This window comes from Nesoenas mayeri (assembly GCF_963082525.1).
Source record: "Nesoenas mayeri genome assembly, chromosome: 3".
NCBI lineage: Eukaryota > Metazoa > Chordata > Aves > Columbiformes > Columbidae > Nesoenas > Nesoenas mayeri.
The window spans coordinates 78,275,276-78,295,792 of record NC_137544.1 but is presented as its reverse complement, the minus strand read 5'-3'; the positions used below and the strand labels follow the sequence as shown (position 1 = coordinate 78,295,792).

Sequence of the window (20,517 nt, the reverse complement as noted above, 5' to 3'; positions counted from 1 at the left end):
GGGCGCCCTGTTCCCACAGAAGCCACAGAGCGTACGGGGGGCACGTCCTGATGTCGGTGGGAATTTGGGGTCCCTGAGGCTGCAAGCCCTGCCATTGCAAGTGCTTCACAGTGGGACCTGTTTCTGCGTGGATAAAGACAAGAGTTGTGTAGAAGGCACTGGATTTCTCTTGCATGATTTTAAACGTGGACTACAGTCATGTGCAGAATAAGGAGATTTGGGCTCTAAACTGCTTTCTCTCTAGTGCTTTAGTGCAAGCATTTTTAGCGCTTGAATTTTCTTCTGGTTGCAGCGCAACATGTGCTCATCTACATAGAGTGATTTCCAAACCTCCTTGCCTCTATTCTTCCTGTCCCTGAAAAGATTCCCTTTTGGTTCCTTGAAAACTTTCAGAGTACAGCTCTGGTCAAAAATAAACGTGTGATGTAGCATAGCATTTTTTTCTTTTAAATCACAGTGTGCAATGCATCATTCAGTACCTAATGTTCAAAATGTCTGCCCTGCTTTTCATGAAAATCATTCTTTAAAATAACCTATGCAAATATATTTTGACTATATATATTACATTCATTTAAAAAGAGAAGAGAGGTTCTTGGTTTGCAGGTTTTTTTCAGTGTACTACTTAAGTGAAAGGTCTGATGTGAAAAAAGTACAAGCAAACTGGACATGCCAAGACTTAATGCCTTAGATGGTGATCATATCAAAACTGTACAGGTTATGTACACCATGTTGGACAGGTGTGCTTCTTCCCAAGAAGAGACCTTTGCGACATCATAGATAAGGTTAACCACAAAGTTTTGGTAAAAAGAGCATTTAATGAGCAAAGGATGACATGGAGGGGCGAGTTCTCCGGCTTTTGTTAGGCAGTCCTGAAGCAATGTCTCCATTCCCTTCGGGGATTTCTTCCTTCTTCCGGACTTTGAGACGCGTGAGGAGCTTTATTACCCAGACGTCCCATTCCTCTGGCAAGAGCAACAGGAGGAAGCCCAGGCCAATAATGATGATGGCAATTACTCGGACACTGTTGAAGACAATTTCACTCGTGTAGTGATCAACAACTGTGTGGGACATTGAATGGGTGTTATTAAGTGGGACAAAGCATTAGAGTAGTATCCCCTTCCCTCCCTATCATCTCCCTGGCTCTGGAGACTGGCTGGGGCAGGAGAACACGACCATGGAGGAGATGGTGGCAGGGAGACAACCCTTCCTGCTGGTTCAGCGCACAGCAGCGTACACCCACCTTCAGAGTGGGCAGAGCTCGCCTGGGGGCTCAGGGTGCAAAGGGGATGATGCCTGGAGCTTCAGTTGTCTGCAGCAGCATTGTCTCCCTTGCTCACTGACAGCACAGGAACTCCCACTGAGGTCTGACTATGCAGGGAAAGGGGCATTTCCCTTCCCTGGCACAGCAGCTCTTTCATGCAAATTTTTTGCCTCACCCTGACTGCCCCGCTGAGTAAGAAACCCAGCACACCGTGAGCCCTGCACACACTCTGTGGGGGTCACTCCATTCCATAACAAAGCCTACTGGGGCAGCCAGTGGTGCCCGGCTCTGCATGCCTGTGGTCAGCACAAACCTGCGAGCTGCCACCTGCACCGTGGCACCTGTTCAGCACGCTGGGTTTTAGGAGCCTGATTTGGAAGAGGTGGCTCTGGTTTGGGCCAGGTTTGCCCCTGCACTCCCCTGCCCACCCCTCTTGGGCTCTGCAGTCTCTTGGACTTCACTACAGTTCAGAAAACTGACAATGCACCAGGCCATGCCCACAACTGAGTTGTCCAGTGTTCTTGATAAACACCTACAATGTTATTTATCAAAGCAGGCAGAATTACTAATACATATTTGTTCTAAAAGGTAAGTGCTTTTATTTGTTTCAGTTTAGTGTTAAGCCTGCTTTGAAGCAATCATTAAGAATTGATTTCTGCTTATCCATGAGTTTTCACCCCAGCCCAGAGACAGATCACTCCAAATCTAGTTTGTTTTTCAATATGAAGGCTTCTTTGGACAACAATTTGAAAAGAAATTCAGGAGACTATGAATATTCATGTACTACTATACAATGCATACTTAACACATGAAGTATACATCTTTAATCAGTGTTATCTTCATAAGTCTTTGCGAGAAGGTGCAAAATATGTTTAATAAAGCTATTTGCTTTTATCCTTGTATATTTGAAAGGGCAGAGATTTAATGTATTAATTAAGATACAAAAACCAGAAATTCTTACCTGCATTCACTGGGACACTCAGTACAATTCCAAGAGAAATCAAGGTGGGGTAGGTAATAGCAATCCCAAAATTTAGTAGAATATTGAATGCTGAAGAAGGAAAGAAAAACACTTTTTACTACAGTGAAACGAGGCAGAGGGAATGCTACCTGAAACATGTATGCTTTATTACTCCCTCTATGTTTTTCATACAGAAGGCATAGTAACTTTTGTTGTTATTCTTGGAAGACACCTATGGACAGACATCTGTCTGCTGCACGTCTGTCTGCCTGAGACATTGCTGTTCCCAGGGAACTGGAGTGCAGTGGCAGGATCAGGTGGGTACAACCTGTCTCTCAGTGTAATGTGCAGTGATTCCCACTCTCCATACCAAGCCACTTTGCCCTGCTGAAAGACCAAATGCTCTTCATCTGGCAGATGTCAGCCAAACAGTTGCTTCTGGCTGGATACCTTTTCTCATAGAAAAGCTGCCTCCAGCTGCAGGTGGAAGATGCTGTAAAGCTAAGCCTCTTCCAGATAGGAACTTGCTCAATATAATCTCATACAATTAAATTATAGTATCTTTACAACTGAGTGATTACAATATCATTCCATTGTAATACCATACACTGTTCATGGAGTGCCTTATGACAAATTAATAATTGCTTTGGACCAAATTAACTTTTGTTTTAAGGTGATTAGTTTTAGCAAAAATACAAAACCTGTCAGCAGCTGAGGCTCTGACTGTCTGGTAGTACCTGTACATTGTACACCCCACTGATCACTTGCCAAGTTCTGCACTACTTCCTTACAGAAATCTTCCATTGAGTCCACTGATAATTGAACTGGAGGTACTTTCAGTACCTCCAATCTACCCTCTTTCAGTTTAAAGCCATTACCCCTTGTCCTATCACTACCTGCGCCTGTAAAGTCCCTCTCCAGAGTCATGCATTGTGACTGTGCAGGGTAAAAGGAGCTGAGAGTCAAGATGGAGGTGGAGAAGCGCTATTTCCAGTACAAATCAAAGGAAAGTTTTAGGAGACGTGATGCTGTCATCCAGTTTAGGGACGACTGTGGCAGCACAGTCAACATATCTAGTTTAACAAGGAACAGCATCAAATTTCTGATGACCGTCAATCATTAAGGCTTAGATTTAGCATCCCTCCCAAGCTGGGTTGCCTTGGTGGCATAGCTGTGGCAGCAAAAGAGAGGAGTACCACCTGCCAAATTCCCATCAGTGCTATGCAATGCTACATTTTCAAAAGGGCTCCTGCCCATCACAGTCTGGACAAGTGTCACTTGTCTCTGTGAAGAAGAGTTCACAAGTAGGAATTAGGACAAGCTTTACAGTTTGGTTCCACAGCACCTTCTAATGAGGGCCACAATCTTTTGGCTTGGTAATAAAGCAGAAGTGCGGTCTTCACTGCAACTGAGGAATAGACCCTCTGCATGATTTCTAGGTTGAGAAGAAGGGAAAACAGCTCCAGTATGTCAGAAGTCTGTAGCTTCCACCAGCATCTAGTTTCCGGCACCCTCTTCCACCCCAAGCAGTGCAAGAGCCCCCCGTCTACTCACTCAATAAGAGAATTGAAAATCCACACAGGTTTCCCCAAGGAACAATGTCAAAAGAGCTCCAGTACTCCACTTTGGTAAAATAAAGGATGACAGGAATACAGGTGATGAAGAGGACATTGAAGGCGGCTAACACAGACAGGAATAAGGCAGCTTCTCCAAATTTTGCACTGCCCAAAAGAAGTTTGAACAAAACCTACAAAAGGAAAACACATGGGTTTAACTCTGTTGCACCACTCTGCTGGAGGGCTGCTCTCCTGGCCCCAGTGGCTCCTGGGGTCCTGGCCCGCTGACCAATGCTCGGGGCTGAGGGGCTGGGCATCAATCCATGTCTGTCAGCACCTACGTGGTGATGCTTGCTGGACACTTGAGATGGCTGCTCAGATGCTGTGGAGAGCAGCTTGTGTGTCCCAGCCTTGTCCCTCCGGGCATGCCCTCAGAGCACAGGCAGGGCAGCTGCCAAATGAGCCCATGCGGGAAGGGGACTCGGCACCTTTGGCCATGCATCTTCCAAAAGGGACGGTCGCGCACCCTAGCATAGACCCATTTCTCTGCCTGCTCCCTTCAGAAAAGTCTCTGTAAAATTTGACAGTAAAACCATAACACTTGTTGGAGAAGAGCAGGGGGAAAGAAGCAACATGTGTGTTCTCTCTGCATGAGACATCCCTGGTCCAGGCCTTGAGCTGCCACTTGCGAAGTGCTGCGATAGTGAGCAAGCACAGTCCATGCTGCCTGCCTGTCACAGAATCATAGAACAGTTTGGGTTGGAAGGGACCTTAAGGAATTCCACTCTGCCTGCCCTGGGTAGGGCCACCTTCCACTAGACCAGGTTGCTCAAAGCCCCATCCAGCCTGCCCTTGAACACTGCCAGGGATGGGGCATCCACAGCTTCTCTGGGCAGCCTGTTCCAGTGCCTCACCAACCTTGGGGTGAAGAATTTCTTCCTTATATTGAATCTAAATCTACCCTCTTTCAGTTTAAAGCCATTAACCCTTGTCCTATCACTACCTGCCCTTGTAAAGTCCCTCTCCAGCTTTCTTTTAGATCCCCTTTAGTTACTAAAAGGCTGCTATAAGGTGTCCCTGTGAAAGACATAAGAGAGTGAGTGATGGGGGTGATTGGCATCTTTCTGGGGATGAAGACCCAGGTATGCTTACCTTGTAGAGAGCAGACATTGAGGCAGAGCCCACCACCAGGGCTATCCCAATAACGGAGTGGCTGTGAAATCCATCAGCATACGTCATCATAACTATCCCTGCAATAGCAAATATAGCAGCCACAATCTGGTTGGAGACAAAGAAAGAATGCAAGTGTTACTGGATAACCCCCAACTTGGAAAAACATGAGAGCAGCTTTAAATGGGCAGTACTTCTGCATCATCTGCTCCCCTCCGTATGCAGAAAATGAGTGGTAAGCCCAGGCCAGTACCCACAGGGCCGATGCTGCCTCCCCTCTGGCTTCCCCAGCTGCAGAGAAGCTGCAGGCAGAGCTGCGCAGGAGCGGCTGCCTTGAGCGGTGTACAGCAGGATGGACCCCAGGGTCCTGTGTCTTGGACAGAGCTGAAAGGGAGATTTAATCTCTGTCACTGAGCCTCCCCATCAACCAGTCCCTGCAGCCTGAGCATGACAGTAATACACAAGTAATAATTCCCTGGTGCTTGCAGAAAAGGATCCGAGACCTGAGGAGGATTTGGAGGAAAAAGGTTTTTGAAATAGGGAAATAAAACTCGAGCAACTACTTTCCAGTTCAGATGTGCCATTTCAGAGAGTAGAGGGAGGCTCAGTCAGCCAGCCAGGCCCACAGCAATGCCTGAGGGGAGGGGAGCTGTCCAAAGGAAGGTAGCATTCACCAAGAAAAGGGACAGGCAGCAAGAGACCCCTGGCTTCTCTGGGACTGTCCTCCCAGATGCCTCAAGCCTCCTCAGGTGGTTATTCAGGGGTGAAAAGAGCTTTCTGCATGTTTGTGCTTCCTGACTCTCCAGTAGTGTGAGGGACGCCCTGCTCAGACCACATCCCCTTTGGCTGCACAGTTGTGGTGATGCTGCTAAGGTGACTGGGATAAATGAGTTTATTTTGACCCATAGCTGGGTCACTGCCAGCCAGCTGTCCCTTCTCCCAGGGCCAGACTGGAGTTTTAAGCCCCATCCATAGGCTGCAGCTGCCTAGACATCCAAGAGCAATGACCTCCTCTCACCCTTCCTGTTCACCAGAGATGCTGGAGCTGCTGTAAAGATGCATGGGAAAGCCTGTGTGCCAAGCTCTGCTGCTGCCTGATGAGCAAGCTGGGGTGAGGGGGACCCCTTCAGCAGCTGCAGGTCCCCATCCCAGCATCAGTAGCCTCTTCCCAGGGTTGAGCTGGGGCTGGTGCAAGGAAGCATCTATAAAGCTTCCACAGACAGTCACCCAGCAGATCCCTTCTGCATGCTCAAATCAACACCTCCAGTTTCCCCTAACAGAAAAATGCCCCGGATTTGCAAACAAAGGGCATCAATTTCTCCAAAGGTGTTGCTGTAGAATGGCTGGATGGTGTAAGGGTAGAAAAAAGCCCGTATCACAGAAGCTGATACTGCCTGGAAAATATAGCTGCTAATAGCATCTCCACAAGAAGGGGCTTGAGTCTAGAAATTGGTGTACTGCTGTGCAAGATGCTGCATGAGCACAGCTTCAGCAGGCTATGGAGGGGCAGGATTTCCCCCAGCTGCTCAGCCCCTTACACAGCCCAGCTGAGGGGCAGCAGGTTCTGACAATGCTGATTTATGAGCTGATCAGAGTGGAGACTGGTGCAAGCTGCAAAGGCTGGGTGGGCCCACTGCAAATTTGGGGAGGTTCTGGTACAACATTTTGTCTTGCAGCCCTGCCAGCATCAGCTCTCTACATGCATAGCTGTAGCTTCTAAAGCGAAGCTTGATGGTGGTGGAACTGGGCCCTACAGTCCTGGACAGGCTTCTTTTTCACACAAGGAGATAAAAACCCCTGATGCATGGGTCTACAGCAATGTGGGACTGTTTCAGAAAGGCAGGATCGAAAGAGCTCAGCAGCCCTTGGCAGTTCTCTCATGTCACCATGCTGGTCCTTGTCAAATAAAAATTCAGACACTCTGTGTGGCTTCAGAGGCACAAGAAAAAAGCTAATTGAATGAAAATAGCATGGGGCAGGTGTAGAACAAACAAGAAGAGATTTGTCTTCACCTAAAATATAATTCAGCTAAGGAAAGCTTTGCTGTTGCACACTGTGGATGTGAAAAGGTTACAAGGATAAACTCATGGAACAAAAAAAAATCCATCAAAGACTATTAACTATAGGAATGTCACTTCCATTTCAGGAAGTCCTTGAGTCTTAAATTGCTGGTGGCTGGAAAGTCGTATGAGGAAATAGCATTATAGGCTTTTCTGTTTAGATGATTTTTCTCGGTGTCCACTGCTGGCAGCTGCTGGAGCCAGGCTCCTGGGGCAGATGTACCTTTGCTCTGACTCAGTACGGCTCTTGGTAGAGCTGCAAGACACATGGCTGAGGCTTATCTGAAAGACAAGGGCAACTCCAGGCCTTTCCTTCCCCTGTGCTCCAGCCCAGGTGACAAAAAGTAGCAGCATATTATCTGCTCCAGGCACGGCCATCTCTTGTCTGACATGTGTGGGGCTTGTTGAGCCTTCACTGGAGGGCCGGAGGAGACCACAGCCGCAGGCTGGGCTGTGGCAACCAGCCGGTACCTCCACATGTGTTGGTAAAAGGAGCCTGCCTAGAGGCAGTCAGGGGCTGGCTGACTTCAGAGACCTCCTGGGATGCTGAGTCTCTGCCTGGTTGACAAGGAATACTATGATTTGCGATTTGATAGTACACTTATTTCCAAGTCCCACTGGCAGGTGTGCTTGTCTGTATGTTACATACACAGGAGGCACTTGCAAGTGGTGGTTCTCTTGCATCTTGAACTGTTTTATTTACTGTAGCACAGACGGAAAAACCAAAGTCCAAGATCAAAGCAAATAAATACAGTCTGCAAACAGTTTTGCTGGGGCAGAAGTCCTTGCCTCTTATGTCAAGCATGTCATGAATTTTAGGTGAATCTTGGCCTCATCTGTTGACAGGTCAGGTGGGTCACATACACTTTCTCTCAAGTCTTTCAGCCTGCCTGTTAAACATGCTGTTAGCAGCAGTGACAGGCTGCTTGCACAACACCACACCATGGCTACCAGCCCGCAGTCGCTTGCAGCTGCCTGAGCACTACAAGCCTTGCAGAGGCAACGCTTCGGGCACTCACAGCTTCTGTGTCTTCTCTGAAAGTGATATGACAGCTCGCAGCCCAGTTGGGCTATTGCTCAGGGCACAGTAAAGGGAAAGGAGAAATGCAACTTCATTATGGGAGATGTAGGCACTTACAAGTGCCTGGGTGGCAAGGATGGGACTTTGTAGCTTGCTTTTACATTTAAATTTCAGCCAGATTGTGATTTAAGTGCTTGTAGAGCTACTAGTTGCACTTCTGAAGGTCAAGTAAGATACTTGCATGTGCTTAAACTCCACTGAGAGGCTGCCTTTCTTACCTAGCCTCTCCTGCAGCAGGTATGGACAGGGACACCCAAATGCTGCATCACTATCCATCCTGCTGCGCTGCCAGGGGGATGGAGTGGGAGTGTGGGAGGGCTCCTGCGCACTACAGGGCAAAGCACCGTCCCCTCTGCAGCATTGTTGGCCAAATACCCTCTCAAATGGTGCTTCTAAAAGGCTCAGGACATCTGACACAGCATTGTCCTGAGGGACCATGAGTTTGGAGGCTGGGCTGTGTGCTGGCTCACAGTCCCTACGTTGCTCCTGGAGAAGTCCCAGCAGCTGTCCCTTCTCCTGGTTGCCAGTCCTGGGAAGAAGGCTTTGTTTTGGGGTTCATCCTGAGGCTATCCCCAGCATATCGAGCAGTGCCATCCTCCATGTCTGCCATTTTTCACATGGGCTGTACGGAAAAGGGAGATAAGTGGGAAAAATTGCATCTCACCAGAACACTCCACACTATGTCCTTCTGCAGACAGAAGCATCCCCAGCACTCCCACGGTGGCAAACAAAGCTGGGTGGCAGGACTGCTGTGCTGCCCATGCCCTGCCAGTCTCTAGGGACAAGCATCTCCTCACACTCACTTTGTCACTGGTCAGAATGTCACATCTGCCCAAGAATGAATAGCTCAGTCCTCCTCTGAGCCCCTTCCCCCTGCACCCAGACCCCTGGCTGGCCTGTCACATGTTCCTCCTTGACCATGGAGGTAGCTTCTCAGGAAGCAACCTCTGTTACCCTTTCCTAGTGCCAGGTGTGACGGTGAGGGGCTGGGACACACAGCAGGAGCATCACATGCCTTCCAGCACCCTGGCCCCTGCTTTGGGTCTCCATTGCTGCTGGGTTTTGAGTGAGTTGGCCTTTCACGAGGCAGTGCTGTAAGAAACGAAGGACAGCTGGACATGGCTGAGACCACCACTTGGGTCTGCTTCCCTGCTCCCTCCACTCCCTCTGCACCTTTGGGAACGGGGAGATCCAGAGCAGGATCCCCCAGCACATGTCACCTGCCATGGCACAAGACCTAGCCTGGCTGAGAAGCTGCTGGAGAATCCCTGACTATCCTGGCTATCCTGGATCTTCTCACACAGCCATGCATCTGGGAGAGCTCCAGCATGTGCATGCTGGTGTGGATATCCCTACACACAGGTCGGCTTCTTTCCCCTCAGACCACAGCCATATCAAGCGGTGAGAGATGGCACACACATACCAAGGAGCAAGCTGCGCATACAGGAGACCAGTGATCAGCCCCCTACACACCTCCTCTCCTGGCATCCCAGCAGCACCACAGCTGACAGTGCACAACATGGCTGAAGACCATAAAAATATGCCTTTTTTTTTTTTGTGTACCTTTACCAAAATATCCAGCATGTCCAGCTATGATAACAGCAACACTTCCCTGCCTCCAGGATCATTTCAGGATACCCTTGCTTCTGTACTCAAAAATCCCTGTTAATTTATTTTCAGGACACAGCTACCTGGGCAGGTGAGTGGGCAAGCACAGACACCAGCTGGCCAGGCTGGGTTTTTGGCAGGTACATTTTGCAACGATTCCCTGAGCAGTCTCTTGGCTGCCACCACTGCAAGGCTGGCCAAGCTCTCCTGCCAGAGGAACGCTTCCCGAAAAGTTAACTCTCAGTTGCTCCATGCAGCGAGGGCTAACAATCTCTTCTGGACACTGAAAGCATTGCCCAGGTTGGTGAGTAGAGAGATCCTCAAATGGTGGGCAGAAAATAGGTATTATTACTGTTATTGCTACTAATAAGTTCTTGCTGGTGCAGTGAAGCAGGGAGGACCCACTGATGCCTTTTCCTTGCAGTTACTCCTGACCCTGGCAGGACCCCCTTGGCCTCAGGGTGTTGGGTTACCCACCCACCCAGCTCTGCTGCCAGGGGACACTCACTGCATGCCCAGGGTCACCAAAATGACAGCAGGGTCAGCAGGGAGCTGCAGGGGTTTCCAGTCAGCTCCCCTTCCCCCAAACAGCTCTATTGCCACTGTGGAGCAGGTGTTCACATGGGGTGTAGCGCTAAGGGTGTAAGCAAATGTTTGGGATGCCACCAGGAGAGGAGCCCTGGGGGAGGGGGCTTGCTGCCCCCCTGCCTGCCATGCTGCCTGGCCCCCTGCCTGTAGCTGCTGGTCAGACACAAGTCCCCATGCATCAGCATTATACTGATCCTCATGCAGTTAGAAAAAACTAGGTCTGGTGCTACAGCCTGGGAATTGTCACTCGGAAGAGGGATGCAAAGTCTGGCATGTCCATGACAACATGGAGATAGCAGCTGTCCTTCATGCCACACTCTGGAGCGAGTTACCTCTTTTCTGAAAGAAAATGTGCAAAGGCAGCAGGCTGGGGGAGACAGGGTGTTCTGAGTGTTCCTGGGTGCCTGGGCAGGCTGCAGGGAAGGATGCATCCCTCTCTGCAAGGATTTCTGCACCCTCTCGGCTGTCTGCCTTGGGTGCTGCTCAAGTTGGCTGGAGGGAGGGAAGGGGAAAAGGAAAGGCAGAAGGGTGATGGGGAAGAAGGGGACAGAGATAAGGAGTCACTTACCCTCACTCCCATGAACCTGTCCCTCAGAACGATCCATGAAAGCAAGAACACAAAAGCTTTGTTGCAGCAGAACAACACGGAGACATCCGTAGTGTTAATTTTCTTTATTGCATGTAAGTAAAGGTAGTTTGTGAGTGTCCAAAGAACACCAAAGGGTGCTGCCTTGGTAAAAAATACCTTCAAAGTCAAGCCATTGTCTCCAAAAAATCGGCAGCACTCCCTAAAATGAGGAGAGAAAGGCAGCATTATTACACTAGCCAGCCACAGTCTGCAGCAAATACAAAGGTTTCTTTTGTTTCTTGCTCCTCTTCTTTTCCTTTGAGGAAAAAGGGGTACACACCTTAAAGAGGAGAAGAAAAACAAGTTTCAGCATCTGTTGCTACGGCCGTATGAACACAAGGGGGCTGCACACCTGGGAAGGACAGCAATGAGTGAGCGAGGGGAGAGATGAAGCCAGGAGGTGAAATTTCACCCTTGGCATGAGCACCTTCACAGTGGACATCTTGAAACAGTGTGGGACCATCCTCCTCCTTTCACCCCTATGGGCACCAGGATGCTGAGGGGCCAGGGCTGGCAGCAGAGCCCCCTGCTCCCCACTCCTGCTGCAGCCCCAAGACCCTAGTGCCCATCTGTGATCTGCCATGCAGGGCCCTGAAGGAGCTTCACAGGAGCCTAGTTTGGGGTTTTTTCACACAAGCGGTGGGACCTGGCTCAAGCTCCCTGGCAGCGGCCAGGGCAGGAGCAGGAGGAGGCAGCTGAGAGCTGCCCACTGCTGCTGGGGTGAGAACATGCACCAGGACGTGGCACCCAGGGACACACTGGGACAGTTGGAGCAGCAGCGTGGAGTCAGGAGCTCCCATGTACAGCAAGGGCTGGGGATGCTGCGAACCCCCAAGCAGGATGCAGCCAGAGCAGGTAAGGTCATGGTGCAGGAAGAGGAAACACCAGTGGTTTATTTATGTCCCAGAGGTGCTGGGGGGCAAAAGAGGGCAGGAGGTGATGGTACAGCCTGGCCTTGCTGTCATGGCTCTGGGGAGGCAGTGTTAGGGCCGGGAGGGGGATGCTGGAGTCACCTCTGTGGAGGTGCTGTGTGGGGAAGCCTGTGTACAACCCACTTCTGCAGGGCCGCAGAGCTCAGAGCTGCCGGCTGCGCTGGCTGCACGGGAATTCAGTAATGCAAAGAAGAAATGCAGCGGGCTGCAAGGTGGAGGGTGCAGCCTGCTGAAGTGTGCAGGCGGCAGTCAGCCACGGTGCTGTGGCATGGCTGGCTTTGCTTGCTTTCAAACCTGCAAAACCCCTGAAGCCCTGAAGTACTTTAATGAGGTGGTTTGACAAAATTTGAGCGAAATTAAATTTTCCTCTGATAATGAATGAATGAATGAATGCCAAAGTGTTCTTCACTGCTGCCTTGAATTTCAAGCTGTTTGTTTCCTGAGACTGGGCATGTAAGGCTCATTATGTGGAGTCTGATGAAAGTATGATTTTGATTCACAATCTCAGAGGATGGTGCTGTATCAGATGATTACCTAAAGAAACCCATCCATGTTCTGAGCCCCTTCAGGTTTACCTGATCACTAATTCTACGTCTGTCTACATCCTCTCTGCTGTAGCAGGTACAAGGCTGCAGGGTAGAGGAAATGCGTCTTTGTGTGTGTTGGGTTTTGCTGCCTGCCAGTCTCTCATACTGAGTCATGGCTGCATAGAACTTGCCCATTTCTGGTGTAGAACTTGCTCATCTCTGGATGTGAAGACCCTGGGCTTTGGCTGCTGTACACAAACATCCATTTGAAACACTGGTTCTGCATCATATCCCTCAGTGTCACAGCCAACACATCAGTGTCCCTTGCCCCCTATGAAATTACCTGCTGGCAGCCACCTATTCCCTGCCAAACTTGCTGACTACCTGTCTGTATCAGTGAATAGGCTGCCCCTCTGCACCAGAGATGGCCACCTGACTCACCGCCTGCTGGTTCCAGGCAGAGCTGCCCAGGGATGCGCGCAACACAGACAGATGCTGCCTGTGCTCAACACATGGCCTGCATCCACTCTCATTTTCCTCTTTGGGAGTCTCCTCTCACTTGCCTATACAATAGAGCTTCCCTTTAGCTATTTTGGCTGGTTTCACCAAGTCTGAATTGCTTCAGTTCCAGCTTCCAAAGGAGACCTCTTTATGGCAGAGGTTCCCCATCCAGCACATGGTAAGGGAGCTTCTCCCCAAGGACACCCAGGGCTATGGAGGGTGCTATGTACACAGTGCACACCATCATCCAGAATGGGTGCACTGCTGAACCGTGGGCTATTTGTGGGGGTAGCAGGTGGGCTAGATGGCTGCCTTAGACCTGGCATCTTCAGTGAAGCCTGAGGAGCATTAGGGGAAACGTGTCATGTTTCATGCACCAGGATGACTACATGTTGTACAATAACGCCCTCACAATTAATTGTCTTTCCAGATTTTTTACTGCTTATTGAGTAAACAGATTTTTCCTTGGTGTCATAATGCAGTTTGTGGAGCTGTACCAGAAAGTGTTTGATGAAGAGAGCTGTCAGTGAGTAACAGTAGATAAATAGTTATGGGAAGCAAGACAGGAATGTGATATAACCTACACTGTAATTCCAAAACAGTTGGGGGATAAAACCATTCCAGAAATACCAATGTTCAACTTTAAATATTTTGGCAGAATATTTTGGACAAAGTTGCTCCTGCTGTCCAGTAATTTCAGTTTCACCCACAAGGGCACATTGTAACCCATGAGCATCCTGATGTTTTACGGATACTCTTTTGCAGAAACAGAGCTTGTGTCTTGTGATGCCCCAGGCATTGCTGATTGCGCCAGGAGAACCTGCCTATCAGTATTTTAACAATCTTATCTGCTAATGAAAATGTTACTTTTTAAAAAAGACAAAACCCACTGTACTCGGAAGGCAGTCTGAAAGCATTCGCTGCCCTTTGGAGCCCAACGCGGCACTGTGGACCCTCGTGTAAGGCCTGACCCAAGTCTCTCAAAGCTAGGGACAGATGGGGAGCTGGGGTCAGTTACTTCAGGTTTTACAGGTCAGACTCTTGCAGGTCTACTTGCCCAGGGCAGGACACAGATGGAATCCTCTGCTCAAACCAACGCAAGCTGACTGCCTCCGGGTCAATGGGGAGATGGCGCTGGGTATCTCCTCGTGGACAAGTGTGCAGTGGTGGTGGAAGAGCTGCTGGGGAAACACACCTCTTCTGGCAGGGAGACCACCAGCCCCCGCCAGCTTTGACTGCTGGAGCCAGCAGTCGAGCTCTCTCTTTTCCAGGATAAAATAGAACTCCATTGTAATCACAGCAGTGCATTTAAAAAATAAATGCAAGGTGTTAGCCACAGCAACAGCAAGAGTGGAATGGAAATGTCAAAGGAAGGATACTAGAAGGGAAACGTTCTGTCTTGTCGCAGCAGCAATAAAGAAGAGCTTGCTCCTACTCCAAAGTGTCATATCTATGTTCAGAGACGATGTAAAGGCTCATGACTGAAAGAAAAGGCAGCACTACAGTGCTGGGAGGAGGTCTACATGCAAACTGAGAGAATTGCATCCTGATTACATGTGGCCCTTGGGAAGTGGTTCCAGAGAGATGTTACACAGTGGATGTGCTCGCTGCAGGCCATTGCTGCGGTGGCTGCTGCAGCAGGCATCTCTGCTGTATGGGGGCAATGGGACGGTGCAGGTGAGAAGGGTGAGCACACGCTCGGCCTGATTGCTCTCCTCTTCCTCAGCATGCAAATAGGGATGGGGGGCATAAAGCCCAGACAGAAGCAGAAGTGGCTGCTTGGCTTTCAGGTCATCCTCTGCACAGAAAGACAGAGGTGGGGACAGATGGAAACCTGCTTGTAGGTATAAAATAAAGCAGCGGGCACCACATGGCATGACTCAGCCTCCCTTGCTGCCACTGTGGCACAGCCCCCGCAGAAACGGCTCCCGAGCAGAGGTTAGCAAGTCCTGACCAGCACTGCCCAGGCTGGATGTACCCCAGGTCCCCTTCTCCCACATGAGGATTCTGTTCCCCTGTTGCTTGTCACAGGGTACCCTGGCAACTGAGCATGGCCTGACCGAAACGTGTAATGTCACCTGGGAATGGCATGTAGCTGCTACAGCACTACAGGAACTGTGCTGGGATGAAAGATACTACAGAAAAGCCTAAAGCATAGAGATCTTACTGTTTGTATTTTTACTCTAAATTGTTTTCTGGTTTCTTAATCTTTCATGTACAAGTTCTTGTTTTTCCTCATAATCTTTTTAGTGTGTATCTTCATTAACCCAGCAAATGGCAAATTAGTTCTGCCCCATTAGGCATGTCTCCAGCACAAGATGACTAGCAAAATACCTCCATCACTGGAACCGAGCATCACCAGTGAAGTAAATCAGAAGTCGTTAGTCCCAAAATTGCATGCTAAGTAAGAGTTAATCATACTGAAAGCAGGTGTTGCAGCCAAATAAAACTTCTAAATAAATTACAACAGTAAAGCTCCATTTTTTTCCCCACTGAGTTCACAGTTATATGTTTAACACCATTCATCTTCCACAGCTTGTTTTGTCTTTAACCATTGCTAGGTAGGCCGGATGTTTCTTCACTGCCTTGACCCTCATGCAAATCAATGTATAAAATTCTGTGAAGACTGGAAGAAATGCTTTTTGTTCCCATTTTGCAAATAAACCCCACCTATGAAGAGGAAATGTAGACAAGAACCAGAAACAGCACACACAGTGCTCCCCTGGCTGGGAGTTTGGCCTCTTGATATTCCCTGCAGAATAAATCTATGCCAGAAAGGTCAGTAAGCCATTGAAGCTGCCATTACACCTTTGGGAAAGATGCATCAAAGCAGAAAATTTCTGGGAGGAATACACATCCTAAGGAAATACTTTGTACAAGTCAGTTATTTCTCCTTTCCAGACTGGTAACTTTTGTTACAATTTTCTCATTGTCACTGCGTTCATACTAAGCCTTCTGCTCTAAAGCAGGTTTGGATCTGCTATTGCTCTTAGCAGGTGATATTTTTTCTTTGTGGACTGTGCTTCTTACTTTGACCTTGCAAAGTCTGTACCTGCAAATTGAATTTGGCTAAACTGCTCCTAATTTTCAGCAGAGTGAGCACTGCCTCCCTGGAGCACAGCAAAGCCGCCACCATGCCAGTGAATCTGGCCTCTTCATTATAGATTGGCATGCAAAATATGTTTTGCTAATCCCTGCGCCAATTAGGTCTGCACGGATAAATAATCTGCAGATGTGCTGTTAACAGTCACACATTTTCTGTTCAATGTATGAAAAAAAGAGACATGGACTAAAATGTCATGCCATGTCTTCTGGGGAAACTCACAAGCCAGTTGCAGTTAGCTAAAGCAAAGACAGACGAAGTGCCATGGATGTTAAAAGGAGGTAAAGGAGAACTAAAACCATGTGCAATTTTTCCCAGTGAAAAACAAAACCAAAAACAAACAAAAAAAACCCCTAGGACACTCTTTCATAATTCATCCTGTTAGGGCCACAGCATCTCTCAAGTATTGTGCTCACAAGTCGAGGTAGGTAGAAGACTGCTGTGCAAATTAGAGACACAAGTAAAACAAAAATATTCCTCAAAATTGCTCTCCAGGAATGTACATGATGTGTTTCCCAGAAAATAGTATGGTGCCTCCAGCTCCACTTCCCTCCCCCTTGAGCCAGTGCTGACCTGAAGGGCAGCCATGACAAAATCAGCCTCACAGGTGGGCGGATTTCAAAGCAATGCAAGCAGAAGATGAGCTCATGAAACCCATTTCACAGATGTGCAAGCCAGGATACAGAGAGGTGAAGTCCCTGGGTGCTTGAAAGAGGCAGGATGAGGGCTGCCTGTAGGCTGCACCTTCGGAGAACTGGGGCTTTGCTTTTACTGCATGTTTATTTTACAGCCAACTCCTGTTACCTCTCAAGGTAGCCCTCAAGAGCCTTTTTCCTGAGTCACTGCAGGTTCACATGCCAGCAGAACAGTTGCACGGAGGCTCCTGTGGCGTGTCCCAGATCACAGAATCCTGCAAATAAATCCGCCAGCCTCGGCGTTTTGCAGAGAGGTGCTGGGGATTCCTGCAGTGGCTTTTATTGCCCTGCTGGTCCGAGGCTCCTGCAACAAAACCTGTACAGCCCTGCCTCCAGCTTTCCTCCTGTACACCCAGAGCAGCCCAGGAAATCTGCATCCCAGTGCCGGTAGCACACAAGCTCCTCCTCAGCTTTGGCAAGACAGAGGTCTTAAACCTGCCCTGGGTGTGTCGATGCTCCTCACCTGCTCTGCTGCCTGCTGAGGGATGCCACAGCCCATGGCCATTAGCCAGAGTATGAGGCCAGGAGAGTGGCCATGTCACTCCTCAGACATCCTGTACTCATCCAGTCTGGTACTCATCCATGCTGGAGCCTGAACTAGGGCTGCAGAGTCTGATCCTTTGGTCCCTCGCTTTACGCTGCCTGACAGAAAACTGCAGCCCGGCAGGTAACATCAGCCCTGGTGACAGCACTGGTTTCTGGACTTGGAGACAAGGAGGATCCCTTTTTACCTGGAAAATGACTGGCATGTTTCAAGTGGCTGTTTAGCTAATACTGCCCAGGGTAACGGCTGGTAATGGGGCACTGTTGAGCTGTTTAGTGAGTGATTCATCACAATCCGGCGTTTTTCGTTTACCAGATCTGTGTCTGAGAATTGCTAAAGAAATGCTTGGCTTACTGTCCGAAAATCTCAAGTTTGGAGCACCCTGTCCTTAGAAAGGAGAAGGTAGCAAGCACAGGCTGTCCTAAAAGCACCATTTTTACAGCTGATTTCACACGGAAAACTTTCTTTAATTGATTGCTCCTGTCTTCAGGGTCAATTTGAGAGCATGTCTCCAAATCTTACATAACAGCAAATTCAAGCAGCAGGTCACTCATGGACCATGCTGAGCTATGCCGTGCTGGTGTGCTGCTCCCAGCCCATCAATGAGGTGTGGGTGCTGCTCACATGGGAGGTCTAGGGCTGGATTGGATATGGCCCCATGGTTGCTGGCATCAGACCATCTAGGAGTTGCCAGTGGGGCTTTACTCATGAAGTAGAAATGGTTTTCACGTTTCCTTCCTCTAGCACAGTTCAGTGGCGCGACATGATGCTCCACCACAATGTATAATTCAAAACATTTCTTTCCAGCTTCGTTTAAAATCAAGTGATGGTGATGTGTCTCAGGAGGGAGATGGGGCAGCGCTGCCCAATTCCAGCTCCAAGTAACTGGGGGCTTCCTTCAGACAGTGTGCAGGGTGGCAGCTCCTGCCATGACCCCCAACAGCTCATCGCAGCCCTGCTGAGACCTGTGATCTCCAGCTGACGGTGCCTGCAAGACGCTCTGTGCTTCTTCTGACCTTTCAGGTGTGGCTGGCAGCAACCCCAGGGAGGGAGTCTGGGGGTTTTGGGGTGGGGACAAGCCTGTAAATCGCACATCCTTCTCACTGCCTGTGCCCCCAAAAGCGCCTTTCAGACCTCTTTCCTGCAGGAGGGAATGGAGGCAAACCACAATTCACAGCCCCTTCCTGAGCTTGGAGGGGGAGAGAAGTAATAATCTGGCCAGGGAACAGTGAACCTTGAAACTAAGAAAATATGGAGAATTTCCTGGTGTCAGGTACCACATGCTTGCTTTCCTCAGTTCTGGGAGTGAATTTGTGCAGTCAGTACATAGAAAAAGGCCTGAATTGAGGCTCAAAGCAACAGGTAGATCTGGGGCTTGTCACCCAACCTACCTGAAAAATAATTGTTCAAGGGATTAAGAAGTTTCTCAGAAATGGTCATTATCTAAAATAGTCTAACAGCTTGTTAATGCCCATCGTCCCATGCATATTTTTCTGTGAGCATGTTATTAAATGCAAGCAATGACCACAGAAGTCAATCCAGCATCCAGCTGCCACTTTTGAATGTCTGTGTCTGATGTTGACTATCACTTGTTTCTACGTATAATTTGGGGCTGATCTTCCGCCTTTAACCTTTTATTTCTTCTGGGAATTTCCAGCTCATTTGCAGAAAACTTGTTCTGATATGCAATGAAATGAGAAAATTGTCTTCTCTCGAAACAAAAAATCACTAGGCTGATCTTTCTTCTGTAAACTAGAGAGACAGAAGCAATTGGTTTTGCTCAGCACTGTACATATGCCAAACTAGGCATTTGCACAATAAATGGTCCCAGGAAATGCTTAGCTATGGATTTACATAATACACCAGAATGGCTCCAAAAGAAGCAAATAATACAAATCTCACAAACCACCTGAATACACATTTCCAAGACAAGCCTTAGCACACACTCAGAGGCCTTAATGAGAGACTGTTTAAACTAACATTTAAAAAAAAAAAAAAAGTTTAAAAGAACAAGGCCAAACCACAGGGAAAATTCACATACTGTAAACTGCCTTAGCAAAACACCAGGGTAGTTGTCTCAGGATGCAGAAGCATAGGGAAAAGCCTACAGCTTACACCTCTGGGAAGGTCCTCCATTCCACAATTTGCTGTGCCTGGGGCACTAAACCTGTTTGGTTTACCTCTGTTCATTTCTGGTGAAGAGTAGTAGTCCTAGGATATACTCTACAGCTTTTACATACATGACTGCATGTCGTAGTTGATCCCCAGCCAGCAACTGGGACCATGCACTACGTGCTTACCCCTCCTCCTGTCCTAGTGGGAGTTTGGAAAACGCAGCAAGTATTGCTGGCAAGAAGCAGCTTTTAATGCGACAACACGCACTCAGCGATCAGACAGCTGAAGTTATCACATGCTGCATTTTCTGACATTTTCTGCCTTTATACCTCAGATACCCAGAGCCTGCATTGCTTTATACCCTTCTAGATAATCAGAACCACATGTAATGTGTTGCTAGATTCAGTCCCCAAACACCCACAGTCCAGACAGACACTTGGACTTGGAGATGAGCTTTTTAGTTATGCTTAAAGACTTCTTCACAGAGCAGCTGGCTACCAAGGCCCAGAGAAGATACAACCCTTGACTTGGTCTGGTGCAGCACACTGGATCAGCCTGAAATCTTAGTCAGAGCCCACCTGCGCAGTGGCCAGGAGGTACTCAGACTGGACATTTCCCCTCTGCAGTAGCAACGGCTGAAGATGGAAGGGGCTGTGAAGGGAATGAAAGCTTCAGAGGTGCCTGGAGATTACTGGCGTGTCCACAGTGCAAGTAGAGGGCTGTTTCCTGCTGTGTTTGGGGCAGGGCTGCAGGGCAAACAAGAGGGAACTGGCCCATTTGCACAACGGGGTGTGAGGGAGCTTGTGTTGGGACCTGAGTCATGCCCAAATGGAGTAAAGAGAAAGGACCATCAGCTCTGACAGTGCCATGTAAAGCCACGTGCACACTGGCCAGGGCAGAGTGTGAAGAGCAGTCAGTGAGCTGTATCAAAGCTAACGACGGTTCTTACAGAGTTATGGAGCAAACTGACTAAATGAGCAGCAGCAAGTTGCCAGACAGTATTTTCTTAAGAGTTAAAAAAACCCCAACAATTAATCAGGGAATTCCCAATAGGTCTCTGTAACTTCGCCCTTAAAACTGCCTTCCTGCCCCAAGCAAATATCACATTGATTCTTTAAATCTAATTAGCATTGTGATTGTGGCTGGCCATCCATTCTGAAGATGACCATTGCTGGCTAAAGACTGCA

General features: G+C 48.7%; 1 protein-coding gene across 2 annotated transcripts in view; it reads right to left on the bottom strand.

The window, feature by feature from the left end:
• Window positions 1-813: 813 nt before the first annotated feature.
• SLC35F3 (solute carrier family 35 member F3) overlaps window positions 814-20,517 on the bottom strand; it is a gene marked incomplete at both ends in the record, with an annotated part of 178,599 nt that continues 158,895 nt past the window's right edge. For both annotated transcript variants that reach the window (XM_080342849.1, XM_080342850.1), the window contains 5 exons: window positions 814-1,058; window positions 2,223-2,312; window positions 3,777-3,969; window positions 4,931-5,056; window positions 10,854-11,073. In XM_080342849.1, coding sequence (XP_080198975.1) covers window positions 814-1,058; window positions 2,223-2,312; window positions 3,777-3,969; window positions 4,931-5,056; window positions 10,854-11,073 — 874 coding nt within the window. The remainder of the gene's footprint in view (window positions 1,059-2,222; window positions 2,313-3,776; window positions 3,970-4,930; window positions 5,057-10,853; window positions 11,074-20,517) is intronic.